Here is a 14,651-nt window from a genome sequence, read left to right as displayed (position 1 = left end):
TCATTTGGGAAAATTTTCCATTATTGCTTTCTGTAGAAGCTGGGTCGTGTCTCGGTCCCACTGTGGCTGATCATCCTCTCGGATCAGCTACTGATCATTGCCATGGTAAGCTAGTGCTTCATCAATTAGCTAATCAGACGCGAGCTCCTCCTTGGACGGACTCCTCCTTTTGCTCCTCAGTCTAGATGGTATTAGCAATCTATATATAATTTTGATATTATAGTTGTGTAGAATTTTTATAAAATAGAGTATAACTGTTTGATTTTAAAAACAAAGAGTGTAACTATTTGACTTTAAAAACAAAGAGTATCTTTGTAACTAAATCATTATATCTGTGTAATATTTCGTGTTTGATTTTAAAATATAGGGAATAAATTTATAATTTAATCACTTTACAGGGTGTTTAGTGTACCCTAATATATAGTATTTTATTTTAATATAAGAAAAGAAAAAGAACTCAATAGCCAATTCTGAGTCTATCTTTCCTCAAAGGCCAGTATAAAAATAAAAGAGAGGGTAAAAGTATGGGATGCTTTGTCCTTGATCAACAACAGTAAGTTAATTCCACTGTGATACAGGATTCAGTCAGGTATAGATACTTGTTCATAATCGCGCTCTCTTCCCTTAGATTTCCTTAATTTCACGTTTTTCTTCATATCACGATATTCGCTCAATGTACTTAGAATCTAGGGTTTTGTATGTGCTTATACATAATTTTGGGGTTTTCGCTTTGATCACTATAATTTGATTGTTTTGACTTACTCTCACTAGTTTTTGTAGCTTTATAATTGATTCCTCCTATCTGTATTATGCGAAATTGAGATTAGGGTTTTGTATACTCTAGTTTTTGCAACTTGTCCTCTTCTTTTCTTTGAGATTTATAGTCTTTTATCTTGACTGAATTTAGGGGTGTCAAAAGGGCAGGTCGGGTCAAATTTGGACTTGTCTAAATGGGTCAACTCAAAACAGGTCAAAAATCAAGCCTTTTGAGGCATTGTGATTGTCTTTAATAACGGAAGATTAGAAAAACAAAAGCATCAGTGACTATACTGTACTTCTTTCTATGACTTATTCTTATGACTTTGTGGTTTTGTGCATATTCAATTTTTTTGATATTAAACCTACAGTGAAATTTGATCAGTCTTTAGTATTTGTGGTTGTTGTCTTGTACCCTGAAAATTTGATATGTAAGCTGTGCTTATATGTTGGATAGAATCAAAATCTTATGTCTTTATTCAAATACTTGATAGATCCTTACAGAAATTAGATTTAGCTTTCTGCTTTATGTGATTTCGTATTTACCTTAGATAACCTTGAAATTGGAATCTGATGTTGGAGTCAGCGCTACTGTAAATATATCAACTAGCTTAGTTTTTCAAAGTCCTTTACTTTGGGTATCTTTACTATTTTTGCTGTCAGTATGTTTCTTTCGTTGGATATTTTCATCATAGCTTCTTTATTCTTGTATTTTTCAAATCAAACCTCTTTTGAAAAACGTCTTTTTTTTTTTTTTTTTTTGATTAAACCGGGAGTCTATAGGGAACAGCCTTTCTACCCCACAAAGGTAGGGTAAGGTATGCGTACACCCCACCCTCCCCAGACCCCGCTTGTGGGATTATTCGGGGCTGTTGTAGCATATTTTTCAGAGTGATCCCGGTGATATAGAATGTGGCAGTCTCTGTCTAGTGATGGCTTGATAAGAAATATGAAGTATGGAAATACCTAGTTGTGACTGATAAATAATATTCACCTAATGACCGACTAGTGGTCCAATTGAATACATTAAATTTTGCATTAAGTATGATTTTCACTCTCATTGTGATGTTTTAGGAAATATAGTTTCAGTGATATTCTGGCTTACTTAAAATGCAATATTCTCCTAGTCATCAACAAGAATCTACAACTGCACTAATCTTAGCATTTGTTGCTGCCTGAAAGTTTCTGCTTCTATGGTATGAAATCTTGTTTAATAAGTTTCTGCATAGGAAATAATTATAATGTTGGGATAGGGTCTGTTACAGGTAAACCGGTCGTTGTAACTCGAAAAAGAACATGTTGAAGATTCTTTGTGGGGAAATTTTCATTTGCTTAATGGAAAAATGAAACTTTTAACTAGATGTTGTAAATTGAATATTTCAAATAATTCGTTCTATCATTAAGATGAGTGTTGCTGTTTGACAGTGGAGTAGCAATAATGGATCGTGGAAAAAGGCCAGGCCATTCTCTTGCTGCGCGGAATAATAAGATTTATTTGGATTTTAAGGACATCATCAGGGAGCATGCCCTTCCCTTCCTTCCCGCCAAATCACTTTGCAAATTCAGAGCTGTTTGTAGGGACTGGAGACTCCAGATTTCGACTCCATTTTTTGCCCATAATCAGTCACTTTATTGTCGCAGTACATCAGGCATCTTTCTCCAGACTCCTGGGGGTTCTCCTTCTCTCGTACCCATTGACGCAAACTCTTGTGGGGTGCCAGATCAATTCGTTAGGTTTTTGCCTGAGCCTGTTGATATTAAATCCTCCTCTAATGGACTGCTTTGCTGCCAAGGTCGTGAAGGGGACAAGGCCTACTACATATGTAATCCCCTTACTCAGCAGTGGAAGAAACTTCCAAAATCAAATGCTAATCATGGACCAGATCCAGCAATTGTGCTCTTATTTGAACCATCGGTGCTCAATTTTGTAGCTGAGTACAAAATTATTTGTGCTTTTCCATCCACAGATTTTGGTGAGGCAACTGAATTTGATATATATTCCTCCAGAGAGGATTCTTGGGAAATTGCTGGGGAGATCTGCTTTGGAGCTAGAAGAGTAATGCCAAAATCAGGGGTTCATGTGAATGGCGTTGTTTACTGGATGACAACTAGTAGTATTCTTGCTTTTGATCTAACAAAGGAGAGGTCACAGGTCCTTCAAGGCTACGACACTCGTGGGATCTTGGGGACTTTTGGTGGAAAGCTCTGTAAGGTTAATGTCACTGGTAGTTCATTCAAGTTAAACATTTTGGTTAATACCCATACAAATACAATGCAAATGGGAAGCAGAAGCAGAATGTGGTCCGAGACACAGTCGGTTGTGCTTGACAGTAAAATTGTCGGGGATGTAGCAAGGGAATACTCAGTTTTACATGTTGACAGTGAGATAATGGTGGTTCAGGGTGGTGAAAGAACATATTCATACAACTTCAAGTCCCGTGCAACAAAAGAGCTGAGCAGTCGAGCTAATAGTCATTCTCGGTGCTTTCCCTATGTCAACAGCCTAGTCGCCCTCTAATCTGCCTTGGCTGCGGTAGAAGGTTCGCTATTTGGAGCTGCAATCAGTTTATTGGGGAAAACAAGCCTCGCCTTTTCAGATGATTGCTTGTCCTGAGGAAATTATATATTGTTTGTGCTGTGTTACAATCTCTTATAGCCAGCATTGGCCCTTCTATATTTCATTAGTTTTTCTTCGATATGGTACTCAGTTTTCCTCAGCTACTATCTTAGAATATCTTATTCGAACTCAGTAACTGCGTAATTTAATTTCTTGTCTTTTCTAACTTTTGCTTGTTTCTAACTCCCAAAATTTCATGTTACCATTCTCAAAAAAAAAAAAAAAAAAAAAAAAAACTCCCCTAAATTTCCCCTTTTGTGCAGTTTATAATCTTACATATGTTGTTGAATTACAGGCTGGGTTTACTACTAGATTGAAATAAGGTCTCTCGTTGCTTTGTCCTTCCAATTACTGACTGCAGAAATAGCAGCCACTGACCAGTGTTTGAAAAATAGCCAGGAGTTCATGACTATTTTATAATTATAGGGGTTAAAAGTGATTATTTGTGAAATTTACCCATTACTATCTTACTTGTAATAAAAGGTAATGTGCTAATGGGAAGGCCTAAGATCACATTAGCCAGAATGACTGAATGAGTAGGAAACGAGAGAGAGTTCTGTGTGAGACATTATCTTTCCAGGAGTACCCTAAAGGTAATTTCCTTATTTTACCAAAAGACGAATTATTTTCCCACCTCCCACAATTGTAGCACCAGTGGAGGGAGAATGAGATAGAAGAAGAATGAAAACTGTCCTCTAGGAAGAAGAAAAGAAATACATGGAAAGTTATTTGAAGGTTGAATTTGTTTATTTCGAATTTAGACTACTAACCCGTTAAGTTCTACATATAAATGTATCACGGAATGTAATTAGAGTTAATAAAATGTCTTTGGTCCCCGATGCATAGACTGACAGAAGAGATATGATGAGATCTTTGAGTATTAAAGATTTGATAATAATGTCTAAATAATTGCTAGAGCAATGATGTAAAATGAAGAGTTACATCAATTGTGAAGTAAAATGACTTCAACACAAAAATAAGGTAAGTCATTTTATTATAGGAAAACAATTTCGCAAAATACAAACTCCAATTCATAGCACGAAAATGCTAAAACCGGTGCATGCAAATCAAAAAAGGTACCGGATTTGAGAAAACCGAGGGGTAGGGATACCTTTAGATTGTGCAAGGTGGTTGCTCTTTTTATCTTCACCAAAAAATTAATTTAAAGGAGAGATAAGTTATGAGTTAGACATAATTTTTTTTAAAATTTTAAATAGAACTAAAAGCATTTATTTTTATCTAGTAATTGCTAGGGGTGGGCATGGTATGACATTTGAAACTTCGGTTTGGTAATTTCGGTATTTAAAAATACTATACCATTACCATACCAAATTAATTCGGTATGGTTCGGTATTTTTAAGTTCGGTTTCGGTATTTTTCGGTACGGTAATTAAGAACTAGTTTGTTCGACTACGACTTACATATATACATATAATAAAGAATTAAGACTTCGGTTATTCAAGAAACGTCTCAATTATATTATACTAACACCTTACACGTGTAAAAATATTCAAAAGAAAGTACAAGCAATGCCCTTCGTTAATCAATTACACAAAAAAGGCATTTCAATCAAGATATATATACTTCGTTACACAAAAAGGGCATTTCAATCAATTGTATCATACTAACATATCTTACACATGTGAAAAATATTTAAAAGAAACTACAAGCAATTCCAACGTCTAAACAATTAGTTTGTACTAATACTATATATATATATATATACTGTATATGTAACTCTATGGAATACTTCGGTATGGTGTTCGGTATTCGGTATTTCGATATTTTCTTTATCAATACTGAATACCGTACCAAATACCAAACTTTTCAAAAACGAATACCAAATACCATAACACCGAAACCGCAGTATCAAAAATTTCGGTTTCGGTATGGTAATCAGTATATACCGTACCGTGTCCACCCCTAGTAATTGCTCATCAACAGTGTGAAAATTTCCTACTTCTCTCGCTAAGAATATCTATTTATTTATTTTTCATTATTTAATACATTTACAGAATAACGAATTTTATCTATGAGGCGAAAATTATCGTAATTAAGTAATATAATAAGTTATTTATATTATTTCAGGTTATTAATTCCTACTTAGTATTGATAGTTACGTTTACTTGAATATTACGTTTACTATAGTACGTAGGAGCACATCTTTTGGTTTAATTGTACAACCTAGACTTTCACAGTTACTTGAGAGGAAAGTAAAACTGAAGATTTACTGAACTGTTAATCTTTATTGATAATGCAGTAAAAATAGTAAATAACCTGTTAAATAGCGTTAATAACTAAAATGACCGGGTAAGCCTGTGATATGTCAAGTATATCCTTGTCAAATTTGCTTCCTAAATAAAGCCAAATTAAGATTCTGTCCTCTTCAAACTAAAACTGCATTCACTTCAGTTATCGAACTCTCCGTTCTCACTCTGTTTTTCTCTCGTCGTGTTAGGGTTTTACATTCTTTCTTGGGTTTTCCGTCAACTTTACTCAGTAAAATCTACGTGCATTGACTCTGTAAGTTCTTTCTCCAATTCTTCTATGTTGGTTATCGGTGATCATCGCATGTTTACAATCGTATCTTATCTATGCGTTCTGTTTATGAAAACAGATATCTGAATTTTCCATTTTACAATTCTTGATCAGAAAAATTTATGAGTTTCTTTTTTCTTTTGTTCATTGTATGTCTCAATTGTTGTGGATGTGTTTTTGAATATATCGTTTTATGTTGTTGCTTTTCCACGAGTAATCCTGATGACACGTAACTATGTGCGGCTAGTTGTACAGGATTTTTTTTTAAAAAGTTGCACAGGTCTTTGACATGATGCTCTGTTCAATGTGTGGTTGACTTATTTCAATGGTCTTTTGATCCTTTGCTTTTCTAATGGGAACGTACCTTTTTTCTTGATTTCTTGAATCAATCGTTTTTTAATTTTTACTTTTCCCCGTGTACTCCTGATGACATGCACCTACATTATTTAGATTATGTGCGGCTAGTTTCATAGGAGTTTTCACGCCATATATAGTTGACCAAGAATTATATTGACCATGGAATTTTATTAAGGTGAAAGGTATCTGATATGATGCTCTGTTCAATGTGTGATTGACTTATTTCATCGCCTTTTGATTCCTTGATTTTTTTCTTATGCCCATGTGGCCAATGTTTTTCATATGTAAACGTACATTTTTTGCGATTTTCTGATTTTCAGTACAGTGAAATTTCTTGATTTCTTGAAACCCAAGTTATCAAGAACTGCTAATACTAGGTGATATGGAGATTTATTTTTCCAAATCTTTATTTATCAGTTGCTAGTAATTTATTATTTCCTTCTTTTTATAACTAATAGAGGCTCTGATTTGTGTATCTATAGATTATAGTGCACTTTATGCCCTTCTATGAGTTCGTGATTTAACACTGGAACTCTCTCTTTTCTGGGGTATTCTTTTGGCTGTTCATAGTTGATGCTTTGAGGGTTTATGACCATCTTTTAATGCAGAACAATGGCAACTTTGGAGGACGACATGATGATTGATAGCTCTGATGAATATTGGGACGAAGACGACATTTTTGACTCTGAGGACTCTGAGGACATTTCTGTTGCTATTAAACCTCAGAGTGGTGGGCTTAGCTCGGTACAGTTTTCTCCCTCTTTTTTTTTTTTGTTTGTTTGTTTGTTTTCTAGTTTATTTTAATCATCTTCTCTTCGATCAAGAGAGCATGATGTACTCCAATTCGTTAATGGCCCTTGTTACATATTTATGGTTAAAGTTTACAACAAAAAATGATCCCAAGAAACAAAACTTGAAACCCTTTGCTTTTCTTGTTGAATGTTAAAGTCATTTTTGTGTGTTAAATGAAATGTACTGAACATGGTGTACACTTTGTGTTTCAAGTTTTTTCTTTCTAGTGGAGATTGCTATTATCTCCATCTCAAAATTGGCAGACACATTAAAGTTTTCTTCTTGTCGGTAGTGGTGTAAGTTAGTCCTCATAAATTCCTTCCCTTTGTTTCTATTGATGATAAGTCCTTGGATCTCAATTCTGCAATATTCGAGCTTACCTAGAGTTACAATTGTAACAATGACTGCGCCTCACTTCCAAGCTAAGTTGGGTCCAGATGTACTAATCCGCTATCGATGGGCAATCTGTACTTCTCTGTTTTGCTGAGAAGCTACTTCTTAAGATCTTGCTTTCTAGTCCTACTTCTTCTGTTGTTCCTCCTCCCATTTTTAATTTTTTGACATTAATGAACATTTACTTTTAAATGAGTCTTTCTGAGTGAACAACATGCCCAGCCAAAAAAAAAAAGTGGACACAAATGATTCATATAGATCATCCGAACTAGTACAAGAATGCGGCATAGTTAGGATATCGTTCTTGCTCCTGATTACTATACCTTTTTAACAAGTCTTTCGGTTTGGATTGCAGTTTGCAGAGTATGACTTGAGGACTGCTGCTTATAAGAAGGGTGGGAACAAAGCTTCTGAATTTCCTGCAGATATCATAATGAGAGTGAACATGCAGATCAAAGATGTAGCGAAGAGAGATGTACTGCCTTTCCTCCCTGCTAAATCATTGATGAAGTTTCGGGCAGTCTCCAAAGAATGGAATCAGTGGATAGCTAGTCCATTATTCGCATACAATCAAAGTTTTACATTCCAGAAACTTTCTGGCTACTTTTATCAAAGACTGGACTTTCAAGGTGATCCTCCTACATTTTTGTCTCTGCATCGTTCTGCGAATGGAGTCCCGAGTCCTGACCTTGGTTTCTTGCCTGAGAAAGTTAAAGTTGTAAGTTCTAGCAGTGGGTTGCTCCTTTGTCAGGGGTTAAAGGACAGTTACTACGTTTGCAATCCTGCAACCAAAGACTGGAAAAAGCTCCCTCCTCCTCAATATTACCATGGATCTGATCCAGCAGCTGTTCTTGCATTTGATCCTCAGTTTAATATTGAATCATTTTATCACGTGGTGGCTGCAGTCCCTCTTCTTGATCATCCAATTGTCTGCTTTGAGGTTTACGATTCTGAATCAGATTCATGGAGGTGCTCTCCTTCAGACTGTCTAGAGCTGCAAAATATTACAAGTCTTGCAGGTGGAGGATCTTATATGATGGGGGTGGCTTACTGGAATACATCATCAAATGAAGTGCTAGCATTCAATGTGAAAAATGAGATTCCAGCAGTCCTACGTGTACCTGTTATTCAATCTGAGCAACACGGTGGTGCCTTAACGCAGATAGGAGATGAGGTGTGCTATGTTACTGCTTATAATGACAGTGGAAATGTTTTCGTGATTGATATCTATGGAGGCGTGGACATGAGCCTGAAGCGCAGTGTCAGTGTAAATCTTGGAAGCAAGAAGCCTCGTACTCTAGTGTCTAAATCTTGGTGGATACCCCCCAAGGAGGAGTCTTTTACTTGTGAGGTACTACCCTGTACTGACAGTGATACTGTGGTGATCCACACAGATGAAGCGATATACTTTTATCACCTGAGGGAGCAGACTGTTGAGACACTGGGGAGTCCGGGACGAGTGGATACTCCTCAGAGGTTCTTACCCTACATAAACAGCCTTGTTATGGTACACGATCTGGAGAAGAAGAAGTAGTGCGCTTGATGATTGTTTCATTTAGACAGTAGTGTCATATGTTTTTGTCCTGAATTCATTTGACTTTCTTGCGTCTAGTTTTCAGTTTTGGTCCTTTCCGTTGTTACATAAACATGAGCAGATTGTTGAATTGAATAGGTTGATTCTTTTTCAACATTAAGCTTTTCAACAACAATCTTTTTTCTCCTTGATGACCAATTGCACTACTCCTTATCTCATCTCCCAATTTTCAATTTTTTTGCTTTTGTATAACTTCTTACTTAGTACTTCGTTCGTCAATTAGACAAACTGAACTGCTACATCGATTCCATCATGCATATTTGCATACTGCCTCTCCTGCGAAACGAGAAATAATACATGAAACACGACCTCGAAGCAAAAGCCAGAGTGTACATTCTACATTGTATTAACGGCCATATTTATTACAAGTGACGAAAGGGAAGAGCCTAAGACAGTGACAATTGTCATGTGATCAGATGAAAATTCATTAACTACGTAGCATTCTTGGTAACGGATTAGTCTTGGCCTGAATAAGAGGTTTTTTTTTTTTTTTTTTTCCATCCTAAATAAGAGGTGTTTAAAAGCAAAAAAATTGGAAAGAGAGAGAGAGAGAGAGAGAGAGAGAGAGGGAGAAATAAAAAGTTTTTGTGTGTGTTGAGAAGAGAGAGAGATCCTTCTTTGTAGGAGGCAACTGCTTTTGGGGTAAGGGCGGGGGAAGGGGTAGGCTTTCTTTGTACATCACAATGCTAAGATTTCTCTTTCTCCCCTTTGAGAACCCTTCGTTCTCATACATCATTCAGGTAAATTTCTTCTCTTTTTCTATAATATATATGTTTCTTCTCTATGTCCAAATTGTTAGACTTAAGAAAATGAACAATGTTGACGGGCAAAAAGAAAAGAAAGAAAAAAGAGAATCAATCACCCCATGTTACATTGTAATATTATATAGGATCTTCAATTATATTGTTTAACTGTAATGGTAACATTTTTTTTTTCCATGTAATTTTCATGGAAATGTAGGAGCATTGAAGATTTGTTGAGACGAGCAGTTAACAGGAGAGGTTGAATTTCCGGGGTCCGGAAATTTCACCGTTGTTGAAATATGCAATCACCTCCTGGGACTGCTCCGTCCGGCAAAAATGGCACTATTCCCTCGGCTCCTACTAATGGAACCCCTCCTCCTTCCAATCCTCCATCTTCACCACCACCATCATCAACGCCACAATCTCCTCCACCAGCTCCCCCTACCTCCCCACCCCCACAATCTCCTCCGCCAAATTCTCCTCCACCTTCATCACCACCACCCGTGAATAACTCTCCTCCTCCATCATCACCACCACCGACACCTTCTCAATCACCACCGGTACTCTCACCTCCACCACAATCCCCTACGGCACCACCTCCTGATCAGGTGCCGCCTCCTACCTCACCTACATTTTCTCCCCCACCCCCAGTTTCCTCAGAACCACCTCCATTGCATGCTGGAAAACTATCTCCTCCTCCACCACCTTCAGAAAAACCAGCACATTCAGAAAAACCAGTTGCTGAGCACCATCCAGAGAAACCACCAGCTGGTTCTTCAGGAAGCAACAATGACTCGCCACCGTCTAGTTCAGGTTCATCTGACATGATTATAGTTGCTGGAATAGCAGTGGCAGGATTGTTGGTTTTTGCCACTATTGTTGTTTGCTTAATTTACTGGAGAAGGAAAAAGAAAGAACGCTACTATACCGATCCTACTCCCGGTGCTGGACGTCCACCTAAAGGTTGGTAGATTAATTCGTTTCGAGTATAAGTTGCATAAGATTGTAAATTAAAATATTTTTAAATTATTAAGTCGCTTGAAAGCAACTGATAATAAGAGTTTAACTTATATATAGTGACATTGCATAATTTTCTTACATCAAGCTGAGGACATGCAGCAAGGCCAATTGTCAGTAGTAAGTATCTGTGGCATAGCACAAAATTTCGTTAAAATGCACTCTTAGTATAAGGAAAAAAATAAAGGGAATCACTTGCTATATAGCTTGTTAAGGTGCACTCATTGTATAAAGTTGCTTTCTTAGTGAGTGTACACAGGTTAATGTGGAAAATTTAGTTGCAGAGATATCAGCATACAGAGTAAATAATTGGTTTTTCATAAAATTGGTAGCCAAAAGGCATTTCAAATTTCTGTCATAATTATTCAAGTTTTCATGTTGTTTCCATGAGAAACTCAATAACTACAGCAGGTTTCACCATCCAAATGACAGTGTATATTTTTGTTTTTAGGTGCTGGCGGTATTGATCCATACTACAAAGGTGCTAAGCCCGTGGATCACATTATTAAGGTTCCTACCACAGTTTATTCAAGTAGCGACAACAGTTCTACTGCCTATGGGCAAGCTCTTGTGCCATCTCCGAGTCTTGGTGGGTTCTCCAAGTGTCAGTTCACTTATGAGGAGCTAGCTAGAGCAACTTCTGGATTTTCTAAGGCAAATGTGTTAGGCCAAGGTGGTTTTGGGTATGTACATAAAGGTGTTTTGGTTGATGGAACGGTGGTAGCCGTCAAGAGTTTGAAGTCAGGCAGTGGACAAGGTGAACGAGAATTTCAGGCAGAGGTTGACATCATTAGCAGAGTTCATCATCGCCACCTTGTTTCTCTTGTTGGATATTGCATTGCTGACAGCCAGCGTATGTTGGTCTATGAGTATGTTCCCAACAGAACCTTGGAATTCCATCTTCATGGTACTTTCCCTGTTGCTGAATACTCCCTTTTATGATGCATTTTGTGCCACTTAAATGACTTCCTAATTAAGTATAGAATTGCATTGTTGAAGGACTTCCGCAAGAGTTTATATACACTAGTTAGTTTAAAGGATTATTACACTATCAGGTCATTCTAAAAAGTGGGATTAGTAGCTCGAAAAATAAGACTAGTTACGTGCTACTACAAGTGAGAGAAAACATTGATAGCTTAAAAATTCTTTACATTTTAAGTATATATGAGTTAAATCCTTTTAAAAAAACATTTGAACTGTTGAAAATGCTTTCCATACTAGTGGTTAAATCAAATTTGATTGCAGGGAAGGGACACCATGTTATGGATTGGGGAACAAGGCTTAAAATTGCGTTGGGATCAGCCAAAGGATTAGCTTACCTCCATGAAGATTGTATGATAATATTATTTCCACACTGCTCCTCTTTTCTTTATCTCTTTGTTTCTCTTTCTAAACCTTTGTTTCTGTACACAGGCCATCCTAAAATTATCCATCGTGATATAAAGGCTGCAAACATTTTACTTGAGGACAACTTTGAAGCTAAGGTAAAAATATTCTTAGTCATTATTGAATATTTGTTTTTGTTTATATTTTTGATATGTCAGGAAATTTGGGATGTTAGTTTAAACATTAAGATCTCCACTTTCATTAGAAGCATTGCTTAATAATCATGCTGACCTAGGACTTGCAAGAGCGTTTCTGGCTTCTCAGGTGGCAGATTTTGGATTGGCTAAGCTTTCTTCTGACAACTTTACTCATGTCTCCACCCGTGTTATGGGAACTTTCGGGTGAGTCAATCATAGCATTTCTCTACGTTTGAGAGGTAAAAAATACTAGGTGAAGATTAGTTTTTAGCTTTAGAGGTGAGCTAATCTATTCCCTTCAAATGTTTCCACAGACTTACCGAAAGATCTTAATTGGTCGAAATCCAATCATACGCCATGTTATCAAATCTAAAAGCCTAGTAAATTTGATAATTTTGAGCAAGCTTTAGAATCTCTTGAAAATCAGTTTGATGTTTTTGTTTTGGGGTCTCAATGGTTTCTAATTTTCAGAAATCTTTTCATATTCTCAGTCATAGTAGCTTAGGCAAGAGATAGGCACATTGAAGGCCAGAAAAACCAATGTTTAGCATACATGAAAATTTTTTGGAAGTCATTTTAATTTTTTCAACCTCGTGGCTAAAGTATTAGATGCAGGTCCTTGAATTTGAGATTGAGCAAGTATAAGATAGTTATGTACTTTAGTAACTTTCCATGTGAACATCCGGAAGAAATTAGGCCTCAGTAATAAAAAAAAACCTCTATCCTTCAAAAAATTTGCAATTTGGGAATATTATAAGAGGATTACTATGTAAGGAAAATTACCTTTTGACATACTGCAGGTACTTAGCTCCTGAATATGCATCAAGTGGCAAGCTAACAGACAAATCAGATGTGTTTTCATTTGGAGTTGTGCTTTTGGAACTCATAACTGGGAAGCGACCTGTTGATCCTAGCAATATGATGGAGGACAGTTTAGTAGACTGGGTTCGCTCTTGATCTCAAGTTCTCATCTTTCATGCACTATCATCGACAGTACCTAGATTTTAAACGTGTATTTATACTCTAATCTTTGTATATACATACCCTTATTAACCTAATGTATGAATATGAACAGGCTAGGCCCCTTCTTAAAACAGCCTTGGAAGAGGGAAAATATGACAAATTGGTAGGTGCTCCTCTTGAAGGAAACATTGTTCCAAATGAGCTGCGTCGGCTAGTAGTCTGTGCTGCTGCTAGCACTCGTCATTCTGCTAAAAGACGTCCAAAGATGAGTCAGGTATGTCGTCTTCTAGATTAGAGCTATCAAACTAGACCCCCCTATGTTAAGTCCGGTTAGTACATGGTTTTGTGGTTTACCTTGCACATAATCTATTCTTGTGAACTTATATCTTATTATACCATTGCAATTAGACCCATTGGATATGCTCCTTTTATCCTCTACAATCTGGAGACAATTAGTGATGCACATTCTAATGAACAGATTGTGCGAGCCTTGGATGGCGATTCATCTTTGGAAGACATGAGTGACAGCACAAAGACTGGCTCAAGTGGGAGCTCTGAAACCTACGATACTGGTGCATACAATGCTGACATGATCAAGTTTAGGAAAATGATATCAACCCAAGAATACGATAGCAGTGAATATGGAGCAACGAGTGACTATGGACTCAACCCTTCCTCCTCCTCAACCTCAAGCAGTGATTCCAGAGAGCTTGATCATCACCAGGGGGGTAAACGATGAAGTGCTAACTAGATAAAGACTTGAAGCTTGATTTCTTCCGACAAAAAGCCATTTTGACTTCTTCCCTAAAACTGATCTAATTAATGAATCTTTACTCTTTCGTGATTTATGTCAAATACCTTTTACTAAATCAAAGTCATAGCAGCAAATTATGCTTATATATATAGTACAGTATCATTTTTGTCTCAACGTTGTACAATATTTTGGTTCCAGCACTTGGAGAACAGCACTGAATGTACATTTGTATGTTGTACTCTATATCATATTTTATTGTATAATGTCTTCTTGTGGTTTTCATACGTTTTTATTCTGCCAAAAGGCTGTCTAGTAATAATGATTTATTTGAAGTATGACATTTGCAATCAAAATCGTGCACTCTCTCAAGAAAGATTTAACCCGGATGGGTAGACACTAGACATATTGACTAGTCACCACCACGTTAGACAATGAAGAGTTAAGTGTTAGTAGTAGCGAACAATTCCATGCCAAAGTCTGTTATGTATGAATTTTTGTTGGAAATTTCGATTTTGAAAATGGTTACTCTTACTTTGAGGTATAACTTTCTAAAACTACTATCAATACTCTAAACATTTAAAATGCCTTTCCTATTGTTTAAATT

The 14,651-nt window shown here is 36.6% G+C and overlaps 3 protein-coding genes across 5 annotated transcripts; all 3 read left to right on the top strand.

Annotated features, from left to right (window-relative positions):
- Positions 1–164: 164 nt before the first annotated feature.
- Positions 165–3,539, top strand: LOC132046576 (F-box protein At5g49610-like). Of its 2 annotated transcripts, none has more exons than XM_059437248.1 (2): positions 165–188; positions 2,182–3,539. In XM_059437248.1, exon 2 carries the CDS (start codon positions 2,195–2,197, stop codon positions 3,272–3,274), a length of 1,080 nt encoding a protein of 359 aa, XP_059293231.1. In that variant the 5' UTR covers positions 165–188; positions 2,182–2,194; the 3' UTR covers positions 3,275–3,539. The 2 variants fall into 2 exon arrangements, with proteins under 2 accessions (XP_059293231.1, XP_059293230.1); XM_059437247.1 differs by lacking the exon at positions 165–188 and adding an exon at positions 428–589.
- A 2,201-nt stretch (positions 3,540–5,740) lies between these two features.
- On the top strand, positions 5,741–9,215 carry LOC132048283 (F-box protein At5g49610-like). Of its 2 annotated transcripts, none has more exons than XM_059439188.1 (3): positions 5,741–5,896; positions 6,877–7,012; positions 7,809–9,214. In XM_059439188.1, the coding sequence occupies exons 2-3, from the start codon at positions 6,881–6,883 to the stop codon at positions 8,985–8,987; spliced, it is 1,311 nt and encodes a 436-aa protein (XP_059295171.1). In that variant the 5' UTR covers positions 5,741–5,896; positions 6,877–6,880; the 3' UTR covers positions 8,988–9,214. The 2 variants fall into 2 exon arrangements, with proteins under 2 accessions (XP_059295171.1, XP_059295172.1); XM_059439189.1 differs by lacking the exon at positions 5,741–5,896 and adding an exon at positions 6,131–6,645 and having other exon boundaries at positions 7,809–9,215.
- Positions 9,216–9,616: 401 nt separating this feature from the next.
- LOC132046574 (proline-rich receptor-like protein kinase PERK5) lies at positions 9,617–14,334 on the top strand. The gene is made up of 9 exons (XM_059437245.1): positions 9,617–9,787; positions 10,008–10,753; positions 11,259–11,714; positions 12,053–12,139; positions 12,221–12,291; positions 12,458–12,534; positions 13,131–13,275; positions 13,406–13,567; positions 13,772–14,334. The coding sequence occupies exons 2-9, from the start codon at positions 10,090–10,092 to the stop codon at positions 14,030–14,032; spliced, it is 1,923 nt and encodes a 640-aa protein (XP_059293228.1). The 5' UTR covers positions 9,617–9,787; positions 10,008–10,089; the 3' UTR covers positions 14,033–14,334.
- Positions 14,335–14,651: the final 317 nt, after the last annotated feature.

The sequence above is a fragment of the Lycium ferocissimum genome, chromosome 2 (assembly GCF_029784015.1).
Source record: "Lycium ferocissimum isolate CSIRO_LF1 chromosome 2, AGI_CSIRO_Lferr_CH_V1, whole genome shotgun sequence".
In the NCBI taxonomy this organism is placed as follows: Eukaryota; Viridiplantae; Streptophyta; class Magnoliopsida; order Solanales; family Solanaceae; genus Lycium; species Lycium ferocissimum.
Note: the sequence above shows the minus strand (reverse complement) of the source record. Positions and strands in the feature narration are given on the sequence as shown.

What these genes read in the sequence shown, in the direction of transcription:
- LOC132046576 (XM_059437248.1), top strand. Translation starts at nt 2,195, where the DNA reads ATGGATCGTGGAAAAAGGCCAGGCCATTCTCTTGCTGCGCGGAATAAT.
- LOC132048283 (XM_059439189.1), top strand. Translation starts at nt 6,881, where the DNA reads ATGGCAACTTTGGAGGACGACATGATGATTGATAGCTCTGATGAATAT. An exon ending in AGAGTGGTGGGCTTAGCTCG is followed by an intron (nt 7,013 to 7,808) that starts GTACAGTTTTCT and finishes TTTGGATTGCAG; the next exon opens with TTTGCAGAGTATGACTTGAG.
- LOC132046574 (XM_059437245.1), top strand. Translation starts at nt 10,090, where the DNA reads ATGCAATCACCTCCTGGGACTGCTCCGTCCGGCAAAAATGGCACTATT. An exon ending in CTTGGAATTCCATCTTCATG is followed by an intron (nt 11,715 to 12,052) that starts GTACTTTCCCTG and finishes ATTTGATTGCAG; the next exon opens with GGAAGGGACACCATGTTATG. An exon ending in CGTGTTATGGGAACTTTCGG is followed by an intron (nt 12,535 to 13,130) that starts GTGAGTCAATCA and finishes GACATACTGCAG; the next exon opens with GTACTTAGCTCCTGAATATG.